Source organism: Plecotus auritus (assembly GCF_963455305.1).
Source record: "Plecotus auritus genome assembly, chromosome: 13".
NCBI classification, from domain to species: Eukaryota; Metazoa; Chordata; class Mammalia; order Chiroptera; family Vespertilionidae; genus Plecotus; species Plecotus auritus.
Genome location: NC_137779.1, coordinates 11,846,745 through 11,870,426, shown reverse-complemented (window position 1 = coordinate 11,870,426; position 23,682 = coordinate 11,846,745). Strand labels below are relative to the sequence as shown.

Below are 23,682 nucleotides of genomic sequence, written 5' to 3'. Positions count from 1 at the left end.
AGTCCGCAGGCCAACGCTCTATCCACTGAACCAAACCGGCCAGGGCTCGAGTATCATTTTTATGAAGTGAAAGTTTGTCTAAATAAGCTTATTGAGTTTAACCTATTCACTATCACTATTACTTTTGATACATATTATGACCCTCATATATTAAAACAAATTTAAAAAGCTAGTTTACCATCCTTTTTAAAATTAAAAATTAAACATTCAGACATCTTGTCTGAAGCTTCCCAAGAGACTGAGAGGCAGAACCACCTGGCTATGCCACTCCTGGATTACTGACCCTCAGAAACTGTATGAAATAATGTTTGTTGTTTTAGACAGCTCAGCTTTGAAGTAATTTGTTGAAAGACAGATAAAAGTTACTATTTTTACCAGTTTTGGGTGTAAGAGAATAAGATGCAAGCAAAGAGAGTAAAAACCTTGCAAAGTTAACTTGAATTAGATATATCAATATGGGTTTCTGAATTTTTTGAAAGAAAAAAAAAGTGGTATTTCCCAGGTTAATCTACTGAAAAGGCTCAGAAGCAATAACTCAATAGCAATAAGTGTATCCAATGACCAGAACATGGTTTTTACATACTATTTCCCAGCAAAACGAATCAGGGTTCCTTGGAGGAATACTGATTTGGGTTTGGGTTTGAAGATTAGCCTCAGATACTTTATTTGTAACGAAGATGAGCACTACTAGCTCTAGCTGGTTTGCTCAGTAGATAGAGTGTCGCCCTGCGGACTGAAGGATCCTGGGTTCAATTCCGGTCAGGGGCACATGCCTAGGTTGCTGGCTTGATCCCCAGTAGGGGGCGTGCAGGAGACAGCTGATCAATGAGTATCTCTCATGATTGCTGTTTCTATCTCCCTCTCCCTTCCTCTCTGAAATTAATTAAAAATATATATTTTTAAAAGATGAGCATTAAAAGGACCTGGGAGCCAATGTGAAGGGATTGCCATTAGTCAAAGGACAATCAATGGGAGCAGAAAGAAGGATAATCAACGGACTCAAACACAATGAATACACAAAAGTATATGAAAACCTATGCAGCATTCATAATTAAAAAAAAAAAAAAGAATAAAAAGGGGGAGTGAGAGCTCCATCCATCCTTAAGCAAACAAACAAACAAACAAACAAACAAACCCCAAAACCATTCTCACTGGACACTATGGAAAGCAATAAGGGCACCAGCTCACCACTGAAAACTGGTGCTTAGGCCCATTTTAAGCACTTAATTGTACGCATTTACCCTAACTTTTCTGTACGAATTCTTCAGGATAACCCAACAGCCCTTGTTGAAAAGAAGAGTTCCTCACAAAATGATTCTAGCTAATAAATGGAAAAGAAATGTAAGAATACAGCCGAAACCGGTTTGGCTCAGTGGATAGAGCGTCGGCCTGCGGACTGAAGGGTCCCGGGTTCGATTCCGGTCAAGGGCGTGTACCTTGGTTGCGGGCACATCCCCAGTGGGAGGTGTGCAGGAGGCAGCTGATCGATGTTTCTCTCTCATCGATGTTTCTGACTCTCTATCCCTCTCCCTTCCTCTCTCTGTAAAAAAATCAATAAAATATATTTAAAAAAAGAAATGTAAGAATACACCATTTTCAAACTCCTAATTAAAGTGGTTTTTCAGAGTATAGCAGTCCCAGATCAGCAGCCTCACCTGGAAAATAGTTTTATAAATTGCACGAGAAATGCAAGTTCTCAGGCTATGCCCAAAACCGAGGAAACTCTGGGGATATGGCCAAGTAATTTGTGTTTTCAACAAATACTCCAGTGATTCTGATGCACACGGAAATTTGAGATCCACACCCCCTAATTTTTAAAAAATGATGTTAAGCGTCAATCATCAATGAATTAGATGAAAAATTAGTAGAAAACTTTACAACTGGGGAGGAGAGAATCACTACCTGACCCCTTAATCAGTTGAGCTATCTAAAAAAAAACTTCCATTCTTTAAGTAGCCAGACACTAAGTATGAATGAAATGGCATGATGTCTGGGCTTTGTGTTAAATATGCAAAGAAACAAAGCACAGCTTAAGTAACTGTAACAAAATCTTTTCTTTTTAATATATATATTTTTTATTGATTTCAGAGAGGAAGGAAGAGGGAGAGAAAAATAGAAACATCCATGATGAGAGAGAATCATAGATCGGCTGCCTCCTCCAAGTCCCCCACTGGGGAATTGAGCCAACAACCCAGACCAGAATCAAACCTGGGACCTTTCAGTTCGCAGGCCGACGCTCTATCCACTGAGCCAAACAGGCCAGGACACAAAATCTTAATAGTAGAATCTGAATGATGGACAAAGCCGGTATCTAGTCATTCCCTATCTTCTTAGCACAGCACCTGTTAGTGCTGATGCTCTCTGCAGTGCCTGTTCTATCTTATTAGTGCCCTGGGCATATATAATTTCCCCTCTATCACAGGGCCTCCTGCATTAAGAGCACCTCTCCCACCAGAGAGCTGCACTGTAGTGCTTGCTTCCACTCTAATAATCCTTTATGTTTTAACATAAAAACATTCCCATTTCATTGCTTTAAGTAATCATTAAAATAGCAACACCAGGTGGCAATATATGAACATCTTAAAATTAACCTCATTCAAAATGGCACTAAAAAACACACATTTCTTCCCTAAAATTTTCAGGCCCTCAGCATAAGTTTTATCGTGTAACTAGGTAAAACTTCAACAGGATCCAGTGTTTTGAAGCAAAGATAAAGGATATCATATGTGTAAAAACAAACAAGAACCATTAAAAGTTTAAATTTTCAGCATCCACAAAAGTACAATTACTTCAAATACTGAGGAGAGCTTATTAATGTAAGATATGAAATTTTTATGTCATGGGAGTTAAAACATAAAGTATTATCGGAGTGGAAGCAGCACTACAGTGCAGCTCTCTGGTGGGAGAGGACATTGAGATGTCTCTTTTATACAAATCACTCAATTTTCTACTGTTTCTCAATAAAATTATAGCTATTAATTACCCTCAATTACCTCCGCAAAAAAGGAGGCCCTCCAGGCATTTTTCAACATTAATAGATAAATGTTTTCTTCTATGAAGGCTCTTTAATCACACAAACATATAATACTAGATTATAAAACATTTAAAATTTTTTATTGAATTTATTGGGGTGACATTGGCTAATAAAATTATATACATTTGGGGGGGTACAATTCTATAATACATCATCTATATATTGTACTGTGTGTTCACCACCCCAAGTCAAGTCTCCACCCATCTCCATTTATCCCCCCTTTACCCTCTTCTACCTCCACCCACCACCCCCTTTGCTTCTGTCTATGAGGCAAAACACTCATTTTAAAAATGAGGAAACACCCTTCTAGTGGGATTTTGATGGTTTCTAAAATGAGCTGCCGTGTGCTTTAAAAGAAATTCTGGATTTTGGGGGGAAATTTTATGTTAATATAAAATAAGAATGTCAGGAACCTTGGTAAATTAATTTAGCAAACACACTTTTTAAATTTAACATTGAAAACTTCGAAAGTCAGTTATTTTTTTTTTTTTTAAGAACCTGAATAATCACAACTGATGAATACTTCTCCTCCCATTTTGTTAGTAAATAATGCATCTGAATACCTTATGTAATGCTGGTCATCAAAAGTCAAAGTTGAACCACAAATATTTCTTCATTATAAACTGAGTTACTTAATGCATGCATCATGCAGACTACAAGCAAACACAGGCAGGATTATTCTCACCTTTACCTGCTCTATATGTCTTGGCTTGATTCACTGGCATGGGTGTCATAGGTATAGGGTATAAAGGCTGAGGGATTTAAAAAAAAGGAAAATTAGGCTCTCAAGATAATAAGAATACATTTTACCATTCTCTCAATTGTATATTGCTAGAGAGCTAGATCGGAGGATTCCTGATTCTCTCTGAGTCATTAAAAAAAAATTATACCCACAAACCCCAAACTACAGTAAATCTAAATCCATCTTCCTCACCAGAAACATTCTCAGACTTAGCTCCTCACTAACAACACACGACACGGCTGCGCATCTCCCCTTTTCAAATACTTCTGTTATGCCACCACTGCCTCAAGTCACCGCACACCTACAGAGCTTGTTGTCAACTACAAATAACCAAGGAGAGTAAGTGAACATCAAGTTCTATGACTTACTTGCACGCCTGGGCTCACTGGGACTGGATACATCATATTTGGTGCAAAACAAACAGGCTGAGTATAAACTGGAGTTGGCTGCTGATGACCCACCATGGAAGGGCTAGGTTGTGCTTGAGGACGAGGCGAAGTTGGGGTGGTAGAAGGCTTTGGCTACCAAAAAAAAACCAACAAAAATTGACTCTCTTAAGATGAAAGGCTATTATTGCAACCTGAAAATTGATTTTCTCCATCTTTCTAAGTTTTACTCATTTTTAATTAGTCCCTTTTAATGAAAAAAAAAAATACTTTTAGAAAATAAACTTCACACACTTCAAATAAAAGAAAAATACTTTGGTAAGTTAAAGTAAAACTCCACCAATTATTCAATAATACTATTAAAAAATAGTAGCAGTGACTTTTAAGAAACTAAAGAAAGTTTTACAACATTTAAAAAATAAATTCATTTTCTTATAAAGTCAGTAGAATGACCACAACCGTGTAGCTAGCCAACCATCTTCAAATTCTGAGTCAAAAAGCCTGAAAGATTTGCCCCAACAGTGTCTAACTGATGACAAAACAAGGATCTTTTTCCTCTGGCTCAAACATATACATGAATGACCATAAGAAAAGGGAACTTAAACCAAAGTTATTTTAACAATGTATCTGAATTTAGATGTCAGGTATGAAAAAAGAAATATTACTAATAAGAAAAAAATTTATTTTTTTAAAGGATAGATTACTTCAAAGAGGAAATAAATTTACCTGAGAAAAAGAACGAGGGTTGAATTCCTTTGCATTGGGATTCAATGTTGATTTCCTCACTTGCCTAAACCAGAACAAATATGTAAAGGCCAGTGAAATCTGCATGGAACTTGTGTCTCTGAAGTCTCTTATACCTGACAGTTTTTTGTTTTTTTTAATTGCTAAACACATATTGCATTTAAACAATTCTCACTAGAAGATCATCAATCCACTTCATTAAAACACACACACACAATGCCTGGCTGGCATGTCTCAGTGGTTGAGTGTGGACCTCTGAACCAGGAGGTTCGATTCCCAGTCAGGGCACAGGCCTGGGTTGCAGGCTCAATCCCCAGTGTGGGGCATGCAGGAGACAGCCAATCAATGATTCTCTCTCAGCTTTGCTGTTTTGCTGTCTCTCTCTCTCTCTCTTCCTCTCTGAAATAAAATATATGAAACACACACACACACAGAGCCTGGCTGGGTTGTGCAGCTGGTTGGAGCGTTGTCTTGTACACCAAAAGGCTGTGGGTACAGTTCCTGGTCAGGGCCCATACCTAGGTTTGATCCCCAGTTAGGATGTGTACAGGAGGCAACCGATCAATGTTTCTCACATCGATGTTTCTGTCTCTCTCTCTAAAAATCAGTAGAAACATATCCTCCAGTGAGGGTTAAAATTAAAATATTAAAAAATAAGACACACACACACACATTTACCACTCCTTAATCTGGCAAAGACTGCCCAAAAAAGGACAAGTATTTTTTAACAGTATAATAGATAACATCTCTCTCAAAAGCAATCAATAAATACTTTAACTGAAAGGACAGAAGCCCTTATAAAACATCCTGAAACTCAATCCTTAACGTATCAATTCCTTAGCATGCACTATTTTTAATGTGACAAAGTGTTTCCCACATGACAAACCTTGAGGAAGTATTATAAAAATTTTCTGCCTCAAATCAAGAATAAGCACTCCCCAATTTATCAACAAGATACATTCCAAAAGTTCAGCTGTAACTGGGTTGTATGGAACCCAGAACAAATAAATCAATGGTGCTTAAGTTAGGTTCTGAGGCTAGCCTATAGAAGTCCATTTAATTGATGGTACAAATATTGGATGTGCAAAATTAAGTCAACCTTAACAAATCTAATCATTAATTAAAATACTGTTTCTGATGGACAATGTGAACCGAGTAGGGGCACCGGACACTTCTCTCTCTCACAGGCAAAGGCAGTTCTTACTCCTGGCAACACAGCCAGGAGGTAGACTTGCACTGGCGTCCAGGGGATAAAGGTCCAAAAGTCAGTAGTTTTCAACTCCCTGTACACTTACAGAGAAAAGCTTTCTTAATTTATGCCTAGGGTTTTTTCTGTTTTGTTTTGCCAAGAGATGCAAAAATGGAGAAGAGTAGTCCAGGATACAATGACCTAATTTACTTACGTAAGATGTCATTTGTTTGGACAAATTGTTTGTAATCTGAGAGCTACGTATGAAACAGTCTAAAAGTCCATATAAATTCTTGAGTTGGAAAGCTCTGAACACCTGAAGAAAAAGTTAAGTGACAGGACATGCTAAATGCCAGGTTTACTTACTCAGCTGCGTCTTTTTTCTCCTCTTTATCATCTTTCTCTTGTTTACATCCTGGGCTGGAAGTCTGAACTCCTTGGGAAGTGACCTCAGGTCCCCTCCTGTGCTCCGTGTTACTGAGGATTGAGGGGGAAATGCTGGGGCTGTTCGGCTTGCTGCTGCAACTGGTGCAGTTGCTGCTGTTATTTTCAAGGAAAGAATCCTTAGCATTTGGTTCAATTTTGTCTTTGATCAAATCTCTTGATTTTTCTCCCTCTCTATTTTTGTTTAGCAGTTGATCCACAGATTCAGAAGTAGAACTTGGCTGTAACTAAATAAAGGAAATAATTATACTTAAATATTTTAAGTAACTCCAGTAATCAATTTTCTCCATAACACAAATACACTAAACATTATTTGTAAGCATGGAATATATTGAATAAGGCTTTTTCATACTTTAAGAGTAATGTCTTGCCCTGGCCGGTTTGGCTCAGTGGATAGAGCGTCGGCCTGCGGACTCAAGGGTCCCAGGTTCGATTCCGGTCAAGGGCATGTACCTTGGTTGTGGGCACATCCCCGGTGGGGTCGTGCAGGAGGCAGCTAATCGATGTTTCTCTCTCATCGATGTTTCTAACTCTCTGTCCCTCTCCTTTCCTCTCTGTAAAAAATCAATAAAATATATTTTAAGAAAAAAAAAAGAGTAATGTCTTTATTATAAGACAGTAACAAAATATCTATATACCAGAATTCAAAACCACGGTTATAAGGCTTTTCAAGAATATCCTAGAAAAGGCCGATAAATATAACGAGACCCTTGAAGATATGAAAAAGGACCAACTAGAAATTAAACATACACTGACTGAAATAAAAAATATTATACAGAGACCCAAAAACAGACTAGAGGAACGCAAGAATCAAGTCAAAGAATTGAAATACAAAGAAGCAAAAAACACTCAACCGAAAAAGCAAAAAGCAAAAAAAAAAAAAATCCAAAAAGTTGAAGATAGCGTAAGAAGACTCTGGGACAACTTCAAGCGTACCAACATTAGAATTATGGGGGTGCCAGAAGAAGAGAGAGAGCAAGATACTGAAAACCTATTTGAAGAAATAATGACTGAAAACTTCCCCCACCTGGTGAAAGAAATAGACTTACAAGTCCAGGAAGCGCACAGAACCCCAAACAAAAGGAATCCAAAGAGGACCACACCAAGACACATCATAATTAAAATGCCAAGAGCAAAAGACAAAGAGAGATTATTAAAAGCAGCAAGAGAAAAACAGTTAATTACCTACAAGGGAGCACCCATACGACTGTCAGCTGATTTCTCAACAGAAACTATGCAGGCCAGACGGGAGTGGCAAGAAATTTTCAATGTGATGAATAGCAAGAACCTACAACCAAGATTACTCTACCCAGCAAAGCTATCATTCAGAATTGAAGGGCAGATAAAGAGCTTCACAGATAAGAAAAAGCTAAAGGAGTTCATCACCACCAAACCAGTGTTATATGAAATGCTGAAAGGTATTCTTAAAGAAGAGGAAGAAGAAAAAAGTAAAGATAAAAATTATGAACAACAAATACATATCTATCAACAAGTGAACCTAAAAATCAAGTGAATTAAAAACCTGAGGAACAGAATAATCTGGTGAATATAATAGAATCAGGGGCATAGAAAGGGAGTGGACTGATAATTCTCAGGGGGAAAGGGGTATGGGGGGTTCAGGAAGAGACTGGACAAAAATCATACACCTATGGATGAGGACAGTGGGGGGGGGGTAAGGGCAGAAGGTGGGGTGGGAACCGGGTGGAGGGGAGCTATGGGGAAAAAAGGAGAAACAATTGTAATAATCTGAATAAAGATTTATTTATATAAAAAAAAAATCTATATACCACAACCATAGTCATCTACGCACTCAAATGTCCTAACCTCAAAACTTAGATATTTACTGATTGCCTACCGTGTGTCAGAAATTGTGCCTGCTGGGTCTAGAAAATATTAAATAGGTTTTCTTATCTAGGTGAGATCAAATACTTACAAAATGTTGTAAATTCTATGGGATCCCACAGTTAAAAGCAACTTATGGAAAGAGAAGGCTTCTCAACAGAAGTGTCATCTTGTCCAAAGTGTGAAAAATGTTTGGGGAAGGAGGGAAGTTTACAGAAGGGAATGGTCTACGCAAAAGAAACAGCATGTTTAAAAACTCAGGGCACGGCCCACTGTGAAACAGAGAGCCCTGTGGCTGGAGCAAGAGTGGGCACCTTTGCTGAGTGAGTCAAGAAATGACAATTTCACTCACGAGGAACAAAGATAAGGGCACTTGAGAGCTATCTCAAGGACTCTAGCTTTTAATTTTCAGGGTGTTGAAGAAGTCCCTAAATAATTTTAAGCAGGTTACAGTGTTGAACAGAATTTATGGTTCATAAAGATGAGCAGAGCAGCTTTGTAGAAATGAACTGGAAGGAACAAGTGAGAATGGAGACCCCATTATGGAGGCTGCAATAAGATTAGGGCCTGGCCTTGGGAAGTGGTGGCTTGGAAAGTGAGAAGTAGGTGGATTCTGAGGGAGATCTGACTAGACAAGTTGCTTAATATATTTTATTAGATCTTCTAACCCGTAAGTGAAGAAGGAAACCACAAAACTCAAATACCAACCAGCAAAAAGAACAGAAGTGAAAAAGACATTAGTGAAATAAGTGATGGAGTTTTTGTTTACACAACAGAAGAAATCAGGCTACTCCTTTCTGAAGACAAATGAAGATGCCATACTCCATGGAAGAAAACAGACAGCTGAAGGAAATAACAAGGAAAGAGAATGAAACTGCAGCAAATAGCAGTCAAGGTGGAAATGAGCACAAATACAGGCAGCAGCCCCAGCACCTGCACAGCACAAGGGCTGCAAAGATGGAGAGAGAGAAACTATATCCTCAGCCCCAGGATGGGCCAACCAGTGTCAAAGCCTCACTCCTGAGCCCAGGGTGTCTGGTAAACGGCATTACATATCTCAGGACATCTCAAGTTTCACTGCATCACCATTGGGGTGGAGGGCAAAAGTGATAGCACAATTATTTGGACTCAGTAATAAGTCAAAATATAGACATTTAAGTTTTAAGCCAGCATTTGTTCACAAAAGCCTTTAGTAGTGGCGACACAGACCAACTGTGTACTAGAGAAGACTTCTCTAGTGTTTATCACCAAGGTCTTTGAGTAAGGCAAAAGTAAGACTTCTGTTGTTCGTATAAAGGTAAACATATCTGTAGTTCTCACTACGGGCTGGACACTGTTCTAAACTATCTACAAACTCACTCAGTAGTTACAACAGCCTAATTTGACATAGATACTATTACTGACATCTTACAAATGGAAAAACTCAGGTGCAAGTCATGCTTTGGGGCATTCTGGCATATTTCCTATCTACAGTATAATAAGCCTAAGGGAAAACAGATTTTCCCCCCTCCAAAATAGGACCACTATTTAAAAACAGATATAACTGACATGTAGCATTGCATTAGTTTTAGATGTACAACATAATGATCCAATGTATTATGAAGTAATCACAATATGTCTAGTTAATAGCTATCACCAGTTACCATTTTTTTCTCATGATGAGAACTTTTAAGGTCTTCTCTCCTAGCAATTTTCAAATATACAATACAACAGCATTGACTATGGTCATGATACTGTACATTGCACCCCCATGACTTATTTTATAACCCGAAGTTTGTACCTTTAGACCACTTTCACCAATTTCAAGGACCTCTGCCTTTGGCAACTACCAATCCATATCTATGAATTTGGCTTTGTTATTTTAAAAATTTCACATATAAGTAAGATCAGATGGTATTTCTCTCTCTCTGTCTTATTTCACTTGTCACAACACCCTCAAGGTCCATCTATCCTATATAATAAAAGCCTAATATGCTAAGTGTTCAGTCATCCGTTCAATCAATCAAAGCAAAATATGCTAAGGCCACTCAACCGCTCACTATGACGTGCATTGACCACCAGGGGGCAGACGATGCTGGGGTCTGGCTGATTGGGACTAAGCAAGATGGACCGGACATGCCCTGGAGCCCTCCCACAGTTCCTCCCCAGCTGGCCAACCTCTCACGTCCCTCCCCAGCCCTGATTGTTCACCGGTGGTGTCCCTTGGCCTGACCTGCGCCCTCTTGCAATCTGGGACCCCTCGGGGGATGTCAGAGAGCCAGTTTTGGCTGATCCCACAGGCCAGGCCGGGGGAATCCCACTGGTGCACCAATTCATGTGTTGTCATAAACAGCAGAATTCCCTCCTTTTTATGGCTGAATAATACTCCCATTGTGCATATACACATATTTTCCCTTATCCATTCACTGATGGACATCTATGTTACCTCCACGTCTTGGTTACTATAAATAATGCTGCAATAACATGGGGTGTAGATATCTTTTCAAGTAAGTGTTTTTGTTTCCTTTGGGTAAATACCCAAAAGTGGAATTGCTAAATCATAAGGTAGTTCTATTATTAATTTTTCAAGGAGCCTCCGCATTGTTTTCCATGGTGGCTGCATCAATTTATATTCCTGTCAGCAGTGTACAAGGATTCCCTGTTCACACATCCTGGCCAGCACTTATTTTTTTTGTCTTTTTTGTAACGGCCATTCTAACAGGTGTGAGGCGGTTAACTTATTGTGGTTTTGATGGTGAGCACCTTTTCATGGATCTGTTAGCCATCTATCTGTATGTCTTCTTTGGAAAAATTTCTATTCTGATCCTATGTCCATTTTTTTAATTTAAAAAATTAAAAAAAATTTTTTGCTTTGAATTGTGGGAGTACTTTACATATTTTGGAAATTAACTCCTTATCAGATTTACAAATATTTTCTCCATTCAATAGGTTGCCTTTTCATTTTATTGATGGTTTCCTTTGCTGTACAGAAAAGCTTTTTAGTTTAATGCAGTCCAACTTATTTTTACTATAGGTGCCTTTGCTTTTGGCTCTCAAAGGAAAAAAAAAAACAAACCATCAATGAAAGACCAGATTTTTGTGAACCATCATAGTTCAAGGACACGTGCATATCATGAGGGTGGGTCTGATTCATTCGCTGAGCAATGCAGTACATTACTATGCATTAGATACTGCCCAAAGCATTGATGGAAGTTCAAACACACAGACAGCCAGGTCTACCTTTTACTAGCAATGAGAATCTGGGAAAATTATTTAACTTGTCTTTGCCTCAGTTTCCTATGTATACACGGAGTAATAGTAAGACGTACTTCAAAGGGATGATAGGACAATAAAAAGTTTATCATATAAACACTTAGAGCAGTGTCTGATACATAAGAAATACTCAATAAAGGTAAAGCGAATAACATTTTATCTGAATAGAATTATTAATGAATTTGATTACTCAGGCCCCAAACAGTAATAGAACTGAAAATCCTAAAGAGACAGGGTTTTAATGCTATATCTACCTGGAATTTAGGGGTCAAGTATTAAAAAAGATTTACAGAAAGTTGTGAATTGATAACAAAACGTTTCCTATTAAATGAAGATATTACAGAGACAGTGTGGTACTGGCATAAAAGATAGACATAGCTCTATGGTGAAGAACTGAGTCCAGTAACAAACTTTCACAATTGCAGTCAATAGATTTTCAACAAGGGTATAATTCAATGAAATGTCTTTTCAACAGATGGTGCTGGGACAAGTCATATCAACATGCAAAAGAATGAATTTGGAGCCCTACTTCACACAACATAAAAAAAAAATTACTCAAGCCCTGGCTGGTTTTGCTCAGTGGTTGGAGCGTCGGCCTGCAGACTGAAGGGTCTCGGGTGTGATTTGTACCTTGGTTATAGATCCCCAGTGGGGTGTGTGTGGGAGGCAACCAATTGGTGTGCCTCTCTCACATCAATGTTTCTCTCACTCTGTCTCTCCCCCCGCCCTTCCACTCTCTCTGGAAATCAATGGAGAAAGTATCCTCGGGTAAGGATCAATAACAAAAAAATAAAATAAATAAAATAAAATATACTTTTAACAAAAAAATACCAAAACAAGAAAAAAATTACTTAAAATAATCAGAGCCGTAAGTGAAACTCTTACAAGTAATGAGAGAAGCCCTAGCTGGTTTGGCTCAGTGGACAGAGCATTGGCCTGGGGACTGAATGGTAATGAATTTGATTCTGGTCAGGGCAAATGCTGGGTTGCAGGCTCAATCCCCAATAGGGGGCGTGCAGGAGGCAGCCGATCAATGATTCTCTCTTATCATTGATATTGCTATCTTTTTCTTCCTCTCCATTCCTATCTGAAATCAATAAAAATATATTTTAAAAAAATAAGTAATGAGAGCAAATCTTTATGACCGTGACATATGCTGCTGGTGGGAATGTAAAATAGTACAGCTGCTTTGGCAAACAGTCTGGAAGTTTTCCTCAAAAGGTAAAAACAGTTATCATATGACCCAGAAATTCTACTCCCAAGAGAAATAAAAATATATGTCCACCCAAAAACTGTACACAAATGTTCATAGCAGCATTATTCATTATAGTAAAAAAGTGGTAGCAACCCAAAGACACCTCAGTTAATGAATGGATCAACAATATAGTCTTATCCATACAATGGCATCTGTAAAAAGGAATGAAGTATTGATAAATGCTCCAACATAAATGAACCTTGAAAACATTATGCTAAATGAAATAAGCCAGTCACAAAAGGCCATATACTGTATGATTCCATTCATATAAAATGTCCAGAATAGGGAAATCTATAGAGACAAAAAACAGATTAGTAGTTGTTTAAGACCTGGAGGGAGAGCAGAGTTGACAGCAAATGAAGAGTGACTGCTAAGGGGTATGAGGCTTCTTTTTGGGATGAAGAAACTTCTAAAATTGAATGTGATGATGGCTGTACAACTCTGTGAATAAACTAAAAACCACTGAATTATACCTTTTAAAATGGCTAAATTGTATGCCAATTTTACCTCAATAAAACTGTTACAAAAATATACCAACTTATATGCTTCAAAGCAAAAATATTTCTTTCCTTCAAAAACCTAATAAACTCAAAGCAGTGTACTCTAAAAAGGAACGGAATGACTGACTATCCTATATAATAAAAGGCTAATATGCAAATCCACCGAACAGTGGAACGTTATGATGCGCACTGACCACCAGGGGGCAGATGCTCAATGCAGGAGCTGCCCCCTGGTGGTCAGTGTGCTCCCACGGGGGAACGCCGGGCTCATGGCTGGTGAGCGCAGCGCCAATGGCAGGAGCCTCTCCTGCCTCTGCAGCAGCGCTAAGGATGTCCGACTGACGGCTCCTGAACTGCAAGAGGGTGCAGGCTGGGCTGAGGGACACCCCCTCCACCCCTCTGAGTGCATGAATTTCATGCACCGGGCCTCTAGTAAAAAATAATGCTGAGGAAACAAAAGCAAATGGACAAGAATATCTATTGCTAACAAAATGAAGATTATGAAAAATAATATTATCTGTTGCTTAGAGATCTATTCATATGCAGTGAAAAGAAGTGTATAGAAACCTAACCTAGAAATCCTGTTTGGAGAATTCATACATAATGCAAAAGAAATAAAAAGTTATGGCATTAAATAAATAAAAAAGAAGAGTACAGAAAATACTCTTCCCTCTGACAGGTGAATGCAGCTGAGGACAAGTTCACAGGAGGACTTTAGTTAGGGAAAGGCTGATGATCAGATTTTTTTCTCTTTGAGAAGCTAAGTTTCAGGGTGATTTCTTGAGTTGGTCTCAAAATATACCTTGATATGCACAGTATATTAGTAATTATTGAGCAAAAAATGAAAGTTATCCAGGTGAGATTACAGTATGTTCAGCAAGTCTATCAAAGATTGCTACCACATGAATCTGTGCACAAAATGTAAACCTGCAACTACATCACCACCCCAGAGTGCAGGGTATCTTCTACACCACATCAGATAATGAATACCTTGGTCTTGCTCTGCTCTTCAGTGAATCAAGTAATCAAATGAACACCAAATAATAACTTATGGTAGCTTCAAATGTTAAAAATTATATTCCCTTTCATTTTATATCTGTATTGTTCTTATAAAATCTCATGATTTTAGCTACCCTAAAGCATAGGCAAAGACAACTTTAAGAATGTTTAGCTTTTTATGCACACGGTTCGATGTTTGTGGTTGTATATATAAATCCATTTTTATAAACAGATAACATAAAAATTCTTCGTAATGTTTAATATTTATTTTTTAAGATTCTAATGCAACACTTACCCTAAAATCATTCTTAAATTTCTTTAAGTCATCAATCTGTTTTCTATGCTCGGAAACAACTGGTGATATACCTGTAAAATTAATAACGATTACAGATTTATTTCTAATCTTTAACTTAAATTCTTTTAGGATAGGATGTTAGAAATTAAAATAAATTCGCCCGGCTGGTGTGGCTCAATGGTTGAGCATAGACCTATGAACCAGGAGGTCACGGTTCGATTCCTGGTCAGGGCACAAGCCTGGGTTGTGGGCTCGATCCCCAGTGAGGGTGTGCAGGAGGCAGCTGATCAATGATTCTTCATTGCTGTTTCTATCACTCTCCCTTCCTCTCTGAAATCAATAAACTTTTTTAATGAAAATAAGTTATCAAAATAATAAAAATTTTAATACATTAATTATAGACTTTAGCATTTGTCACATTATGCATTTAAATATGCACAATACTAAGAAAAAGTGTTGAACAAAAATACTCTATATTGGGCATGAGATTAGACATACACCTTTCTATTTCTATAGTTTTCCCTAAAGACTTTTTAAAGCTCTCACCTTTATTTTCAACTTTTGAGAAGCTGGGTGATGTCTCATTGGGCTTCATGTTTTCCTTATTCCCTGCAGGAGAGTTCTGCCTCTGATCTTGAAGCCTGGAATCCTTAGCTAGAAAATAATTTTTTAAAAATTTTAAAGTTAGATAAATGTTAGAAAAGTAAAATGGGAAAATATTCAAAAAATTTTGTCTCCTAGTTTTTTGGAAAATAGTATTTCCATTTAAAGAGGCTTTTCTCCTTTGCAGACATACGAAACATCAATAATTTTATGTTAATACTAGAGGCCCAGTGCACGAAATTCGTGCATGGGGGCAGGGGTGTGTGTGTGTGTCCCTCAGCCCAGCCTGCACCCCCTCCAATCTGGGACCCCTCGAGGAATGTCCAACTGCCCGTTTAGGCCCTATCCCACTGGGCTGCTGGCTCCCAACCGCTTGCCTGCCTGCCTGATTGCCCCTAAGCACTTCTGCCTGCCAGTCTGATCACTCCCTAACCACTGCCCTGCCAGCCTGATCAACACCTAACTGCTCCCCTGCCAGTCCGATTGGCCCTAACTGCCCTCCCCTGCTGGCCTGGCCTGGTTGCCCCCAACTGCCCTCCCCTGCTGGCCTGGCCTGGTTGCCCCCAACTGCCCTCCCCTGCAGGCTTGGTCGCCCCCAACTGCCCTCTGCTGGCCTGGTCACCTTTAACTGCCCTACTCTGCAGGCCTGATCACCCCCAAATGTCCTCCCTTGCAGGCCTGGTCCCTCCCAACTGCCCTCATTGCCCCAACTGCCCTCCCTTGCAGGCCTGGTCCCTCCCAACTGCCCTCCCCTACTGGCCATCTTGTGTGTTGGAGTGATGGTCAATTTGCAGATCACTCTTTTATTACATAGGATTTACTATTCAGGAATGTTAACCCTCTTAACAAAAGACAGTCAATAGTAACATATAAAATTAGCAGTATTAAACAGCTAACTTCATTTACATAAAATTTTAAATGTGCACACAAATACCTATCCTTGAATAAAGCATAGCATTTTTTGTATAATGTTCAACCTGTAACGCTGCACTCTGCAAACAACAGGACGGATCGGAAGTCTTTTCTTACATACCCTCCATAGATGGGGTGACAGCTCTGTTAGATGCAGGACTGGCAGGCGTGGGAGATGCAGCTGGAACAGGCATAGCAACAGCTTCCGTGGGAATAATGCCAGCTTGGGGAGAAGCAAGAACTGGTCCACTAGGAGTATTTCCAATACTGTTCTGTCTGGGAGACCTGGGTCTGTGAGTTTTGGGGGATAATCTTGGAACTAGAAGAAAAAGAAAAGTTATCCATTATATTCTCAGGTCAAATGTCACCTCCTCAAGGAGCTTCTCTTAAGATCTAGGTAAAAATAGTCCTATCTGACCCCCATTCCCAATTACCCTATCCCATCACCCTGTTTTTCTTTTCCAGAGTCTTAGTTAAGAGTGACAATGATTGAGAATATACTAATAACTAAGTACAAGTGTAGTTTTTCCTTCTAACTAAATATATTAAGTCTAAAGGAAATATTTTAAATGAAGTTAGAAACTGGATTTCTAAGGTAAGATAAATGTCACTTTAAAAAATAAAGATGGCAATACTCTCTATTAAAATGTGAGACAGTTTCTTTTTTAAAAAAGGTGTGTAGCCTGGCTGGTGTGGCTCAGTTGTTGAGCATTACCTATGAACCAGGTGGTCACAATTAGATTCCCAGTCAGGGCACATGCCCTGGTTGCGGGCTCAGTCCCCACTGTGGGGTGTACAGGAGGCAGCCAATCGATTATTCTCATCCTTGATGTTTCTCTCCCTCTCCCTTCCTCTCTGAAATCAATAGACATTTTTTTTTAAAGGTGTATGTGTGTGTGGATCCCTAAGAAGCAGGCTTATATATTTCTCCTTCCAATAACAAACTCAAACACCTTTTAGCAGCTTGCAACCAATCCTATATGTTCTCTCTTGCCACATCAAGATCCATTCTGCAGTAACTAAGGAAATCGGGGATTCAATTTAGCCAGGAGGGGAAGATAACCCAAGCAAAGGCTCATATGCACAGCTTCAAAATAAGTATCTAATTAGTTTTCATATTCCTTTATAAACCCATTTGTAGAGCTCAGATTCAAAGGTTTAGAGAAAATGGTTCAATTTGCTTCACATTAGAGGTTCATTACTTTAAGTCACAAGGGTCATGGAGGGAAATTATTATTCAACATTTGCAATTTTTTAAATTATTGTAAAGAACAAACTTGTTATACTGTCCTATATGTACTTATAACAAATATGTTTTCACTCTTTCACTCCTATAATCATGCTTTACTCTCAAAATTCATTTCTAGATCTGAATATGTCACATGATTAATGGTAGAAATACAGATTTTTAGAAATCTATTTTGTTAATTGAATTGTTATTTACTTATAATTGGAGACCAAAGAAAAAAATAGAAATTGCAAAGGAATTTACAATATAATTACACATTCATGAAGCTGAGCAGTGTATATCAACTAAAGACATTTAACAGAGTTGGGTATATTTTTGTTTGTTAAGCTTAAAGGTATTTTTTCTTTTAAAGGTTCGATGCACTGATTAAAATAAGACTGTGACCAAAAAACGCAATCATTGCCTGCCCTCTCTATAGTTATCATGAAAGCAAAACTTAAGTAGAAAAAGCAGTCTTAGTTTAATTATAAGGTCGAGTCAAAGTGTGTGTACTTTTTATACTTTTATAGCTGCTGTCAGCAGATTCCTTAGGCTAGTCAGATAAATCTTGGGTCTCTCATGTGTGTTTAATATTCCTTGTAAGGGAAATAGAGTCAGTAGTTAGTGCCATATACAGATGCCATAGAAGCACATAGCACTGTAAGCCCAAAATAAATGTATGTGGAATGAATCAAGCTGCTAAGAGGATAGGAAATATGGTCCCTCCAAATGGCATTACATTCTGTACTTACATTTCAGTACTTTATATATAAAAAGGATATTCATACTTATAAGTAGCATATGAATCTCATCACAAGTCCATAAATAGACTAGGCAAAAATTTTACTCACTGAGACACTGAAATTCAGAATGATCACAAATTTGCTCTAACATATGATGCAAGTTGTAGAGCCCAGAATAAATATATACATTTTCCAATTCCTGGTTACTTCATTTTTAATATATACACATATACTTCCTCAAACAGCTTGAGCTCAGCCCTTTTTAAATTTAGTAAAATTACAAAATGAACACTGTCATCATGCTCTAACCCACGTGTTACCTACCCCCGCTGACCACAGATGACCACGTGCCCCCCGCTGGACTGGTCCTTGCTGCCGGAGGAGCCACTGCTTCACTCGGTGGCGTGTGGGATACAAATTCTAGTCCACTGGAAATGGAACCCCTTCCAGCAGAAACTCTGTGATTTCGAGGGTGTCGCTGGGCCTTTGGGGACATCCTTGGAGGCCCTAAGAAAGGCAGAGCGAACATCACATAAATGCCACAATGTCCATCAGTACAACTTTTCTGCTAAATACACACAACACCCCATTCACACACATCTGATTCTCTGTCTCTTTTCCTTGGTTTTTTTTTGGGGGGAGGGGGCGGGGGGATATATGTTTTTGGCCATATTCTTTCAGAATTATTTTGTAGAATGCTACAAAGTTTTATAAATAAATTTTATTTTATTTCTCTTTATTTTTAAAGAAAGGAAAGGATGAAGTTGATGGTAACAAATCACACAATAAGATGTCATAACTCTTCAAAGATTTTAGCAATTTAACCTATATCCATTATTTATAAGCATTTAAAAACATATACATATAAAATGCTAACAGAAGTTATGGCTACATGATGATATAATTTTTATTTTACCATATATACTTTTAGCTTGTCCCTCAAATTTTCTATATTATTTCTAAAATTATAAAAATATTTTTAAACAAACAACTAGTAATCCCTATATATATTTGTATTATTAATATATATGTACACATCCTCCTTAAATTTCTCTAAAATCTTAATTTATCTACCTCTTCTGCCATGGTAATCAATTTTACAACCCATGCCTTAACCAGTTCTCCCCAGTAAGCATTCCTCACTCAACAGGCTATGAGCTGAAAATTCTGTTAAGGCATGACTTTTAAAACCAGAATAATTGACATTTGGGGAAAGAAATTTGCAGGATATGAATTATCAAAATTCTACATAATTAATTCTGTCACCCCATTAATTTTATTTATTTCTAAAGAAGTCTACTATACTTTCAAACAAAATAGGTAAAAACTGGACAGAACGGCTCTCATCAGAGAAGCCAGACAGTGCCAACACTTGGCAAAACTCCTTCATGTCAAAGCCCAGGCTCCTCACCTCACCTGCTGCCAAACTTCGCATGATGTCAAATTAGTTTGTGTCCTCAGCAGGAATTTAATCATGGATACACTCTTAAAAAGGATGTTAATCTTACATATTATAGTTTTCAATGGAAGACATAATTGACGTCTATCAAAGAATGATTTAAGAATTGGGTATTTGCATATTTTTACATGCTTTTTTTATATCTCTTAGAAAAAGGCTGATAAAGTAGGTTGGCATACCTCAATGAAATGAAACTACAACTTTAAAAAAAAACTTGTTCTTTTGTGTAACATAGCAAATACTTACAGAAACAAAATATACTCCCCTCTATTAAGCACAAATCCCACTATATTTAATAGCTTTAATTTTGAAGTTCACACTTAAAAATGCTTCACTGTCACCTACCTATGTGATTAGAAAACGTTTTTTAATTCCAATTAGTTAACAAGAAACCTCAGATGCAGCATCCCCGAATAAGCAGAAGGTGACTTCTGCCCGAACAGTCAGTCCACAAGCAGCCCATGCACCTCACTGTAGACGTTCACACTCACTAAGGAGTCCTGTTTACCCAACATAGTCATGACAACATCATCACTTATTTAAACAACGGCCTACTTTGACAGAATTTAACTTTTTGTTTAGTGGCCACCATTACAGGCACTTCAGAGTAAGGAAGTCACCTTGAAGATCAGTGCAACCTGCTGTTGAAGGTCAGCCACTTTAGTCAAGGTCACACGACCTCTCTGACTGGAGGGCAACAATTTATTAAAAAGCAGGCAGCATAGTTTTCTCCGGGGAAGCACTTTATACCAGAAAACCATATTAGTCTCAACAGAAGCTAATAAAAGGCAATTTTAATGAACAAATCAGATCAAAATTATTTGATCAAAAGGACATTATCATTCAGAAAACAGGATTTTAATTTATGGACTGCATTTAAGTTAAAATGTGACCTTTCTACAACACATCCATATATTTGATGTGTAGCAATGGCAAATTAGCATCACATATTGACTGAGAATTATATTCTTTTTCCTACAAGAGCAAAAATAAATAAAAACCAAAACCCTAAAGATTAAAATTCATATATGGTTTTTATTAACAATTTTACTTTAGATCCAGAACTTCTTCCAGATTCAAGTAGACTTTCATTATAAAATATTGCAGCTAATTTTTTTTAATTCCCCAAACAAAACGAAACACTATTGTAATCTAAGGGTTGACACAAAAAGGCAGCTATATGGAATGTCCCTCTCAAAAAGTATCCCTAAATCACCACTCCTGCCTACGGCCAACAGGTAGGTTCACTAATACCTTGGCCAAGGAGCTATAAAATGATAGGTTCTATAGTAAGTCCAAGACTGGGTGAAGAGTTCAGTGTTTGTCATTAATCATCGTATCCAATGTACACTGGGGGGAGAAGGCCCTGGGCAGAACTGCTGGGGCTGTAAAGGAGCATCATTACCAGGCAGAGATAATCCCCATTCTTACAATTCAGGATAGTTCATAGCTTCACACAGCATTTTATCAAATTTCTCTCTAATGAACAAAAGGTTAATAGAAATAGTTTTAATAAACTAAAGTTAAAACACGGAAATTATAGGTTATCAAATAATGAAGAGGAAACTTTTCTAATTATAAACTCACATAGGAGTTAAACAAAGACAAACAAAAACATGAACAAATTGTGGTATTGTACCTTCTGAAGACATGCGTTTAGGCATAGTAGAGACAGGAGCTGGAGAACCATGAGCAGAGGGGTGAGACGGGGGTCTGGATGGCCGCGAGGGGGGCCTGGAGGGCGGCCGTGTAGGGGTGGCTGCCCGAGGTGGAAGAGAGTTGGGACCTGACTGGTAGCGAGAAGGTGGGCGAGAGGAAGGAGATGGGCAAGGCGATGGCCAGGGAACACCTGACAGAACAAATGATATGAAGGAAAGTATAAAAACTAAAGAAAAAAATGAGGGAAAAAAGTAAACAGAAAAAAAAAAGTAAAATGACAAAAATGATTTCTTGTACATTTTAACCCTTTGAGGACAGTCATTTGATTTGTGATAAGTTTTAGCATAACTTAAACTGACATAAATTCACATTTTACTTTAACCTCCTTAAAATTAATCTGTTTAAATGAATACACGTTCCCAAAGGGTTAATTAGGTTCTACACATACTACTGAAGAAGACAGTTAAGACTTTGCCTATTAATCCTACTTCTACAACTGTTTCTCAGTAATAAATAGATAAAAGAAGTATAACATATAGTAGATAAATTCACACAATAAATCACAAAACTCAGGAATAACATTTACATTAGTTTTAGCTTTTGAAACATAATGAAAATAAGCATCAACTATTAATCCCATTAAAAATGCTGGTTTCTCATAACCATTCGTGATATTCATCTAGTTTATACTTGAACATAAGCTTCAGTCTGAAATCTCATTAAGCAAGTTCATTCAAGTAGAAATAAAACATTACTTCCACTATTTTCTAGAGTCACAGGAGTGACAAAGGTTAATATTCAGTGCCTTCTCAAAAAACATTTTAATCTTATCAAATAAAAAAAGGGGGACCTTCTGTATAATTATGCAGCTTTTCTTATCTAAAGAAATTAACTTATCAAAGAAACTGCTTAATGAACAATTCAACTACAGAGCAGTCATCACCAAATAACTGACACTGATGGATATGCACAGGTCAAAATACAGCTAACATGTAAACATAGCATATCACTTACCTTCTTCTTAGCAAAGAGTCCAGGTCTCCTCTCCACAGGCTGCCACACACTTGAGTATCATACATTTCCCAGCCCCTTCAGGTTTTTTACTTTGGAAATTCTGTTCATGAACAACTGAAATTCTTCACTCAGTGAGCAAAGAAATTTCACCCCCAATACTAAGTATATGAAATACTCAAGAGTGTTCATTTGGAGAGGAATTCTGGAGAAAGACTCAATAAAATGAAATTGGAAACTTAGTGTTCTCTATTTTCCCTCCTAACTTTCCAAACTTAGATACCTAAAATGGATTGCCCACTTTCCACCCTAAGTTAGTATTATTAATTACTGTATTTCCATACTGTCTACGGTATTGCTGTCTAGTGTACCAGCCTTACATTAAAGATCCATGACCTATGAGCTATATTCAATCTAGACTTAGAGGTAGAGTAGAAATATCTCTTCCTAGTGAAGATGCATGCAAGTTTCTTTTACTTAAGATAAACTACAATAGCCACCTTTACACTAAGAGTTGTTTTGGTTGTTTTTTAAGCACATTTCACTTGTCACCTGCTTCACATGACTGTTGGTCATGTCTTGTCAAGTCATCTCAAATCTTTGCTTGACGCAAGCAGAATATAAATATATAAGCTCACAGTAAGTGAAAATGAATCTATATGAACCACTGAGTGTTTCACACAGAATAGGATTTTCCATTTAAATTTTGTGTAAATAACTTTATCATCCAGTGTTTTTAAAATTGAGAACCTACCCAAAGTTTCCAATTTCTTTATATGTGGAGTGTTTTGTTTTTATTTGCCAAGTGAATGTCTTTGGTTAAATTTAGCACTTTATCTTAATACATGAGTATTTCTCATTATGCTAAATGCATTCCAATTACTTATACTAACTTTTACTAATTTGATATCCACAAAGGTAAATTTAAATAATTTTTTGAAGTGAAAACAACTCCACAGAAATTAAGGTATGCACATTCTTATCATTATATAAACTTGTAATTATTTAGAAAGCAATATATTTGATCAATAACACTGACAAATTTGGTCAAAATACTTGCCTCCATTAACTACTCTTTGGTCTGAACCAGAATTCGGATTGAAATCTGATGTGTGAGAAGTGGATCTTGATGGCATGGAGCCCGATCCAGGCTGGCCCATCCGCGGTGAATTTTGTCGCCCACTTCCCCAGGACATGACTTCTCTATTTCTTTGTCCAGGAGGAATATATTTATTTTCCCTGAAAATGAGAGATCCTCTAAATTATTTTATCCTAATAGGAACCAGGCCAATAAAACAAACCTAAAAGTAATTTAGGCAGAAGGGAATTCTTCTTATAAAAAGGTTAAACACTAAACCAAACTGCCCCACTCCCAGAAACCCTTT

The 23,682-nt window shown here is 37.7% G+C and overlaps 1 protein-coding gene across 25 annotated transcripts in view; it reads right to left on the bottom strand.

The window, feature by feature from the left end:
* ATXN2 (ataxin 2) overlaps positions 1–23,682 on the bottom strand; it is a 99,197-nt gene that overhangs the window by 24,227 nt on the left and 51,288 nt on the right. For 9 of the 25 annotated variants that reach the window (XM_080650587.1, XM_080650591.1, XM_080650590.1 and 6 more), the window contains 10 exons: positions 23,358–23,536; positions 21,267–21,512; positions 18,493–18,675; positions 16,319–16,516; positions 15,229–15,336; positions 14,683–14,753; positions 6,462–6,766; positions 4,889–4,952; positions 4,145–4,297; positions 3,720–3,786 (listed from right to left, as the gene is read on the bottom strand). In XM_080650587.1, the coding sequence (XP_080506713.1) occupies positions 3,720–3,786; positions 4,145–4,297; positions 4,889–4,952; positions 6,462–6,766; positions 14,683–14,753; positions 15,229–15,336; positions 16,319–16,516; positions 18,493–18,675; positions 21,267–21,512; positions 23,358–23,536 (1,574 nt within the window). The remainder of the gene's footprint in view (positions 1–3,719; positions 3,787–4,144; positions 4,298–4,888; positions 4,953–6,461; positions 6,767–14,682; positions 14,754–15,228; positions 15,337–16,318; positions 16,517–18,492; positions 18,676–21,266; positions 21,513–23,357; positions 23,537–23,682) is intronic. The other 16 variants (XM_080650594.1, XM_080650578.1, XM_080650593.1 and 13 more) reach the window with 5 other exon arrangements.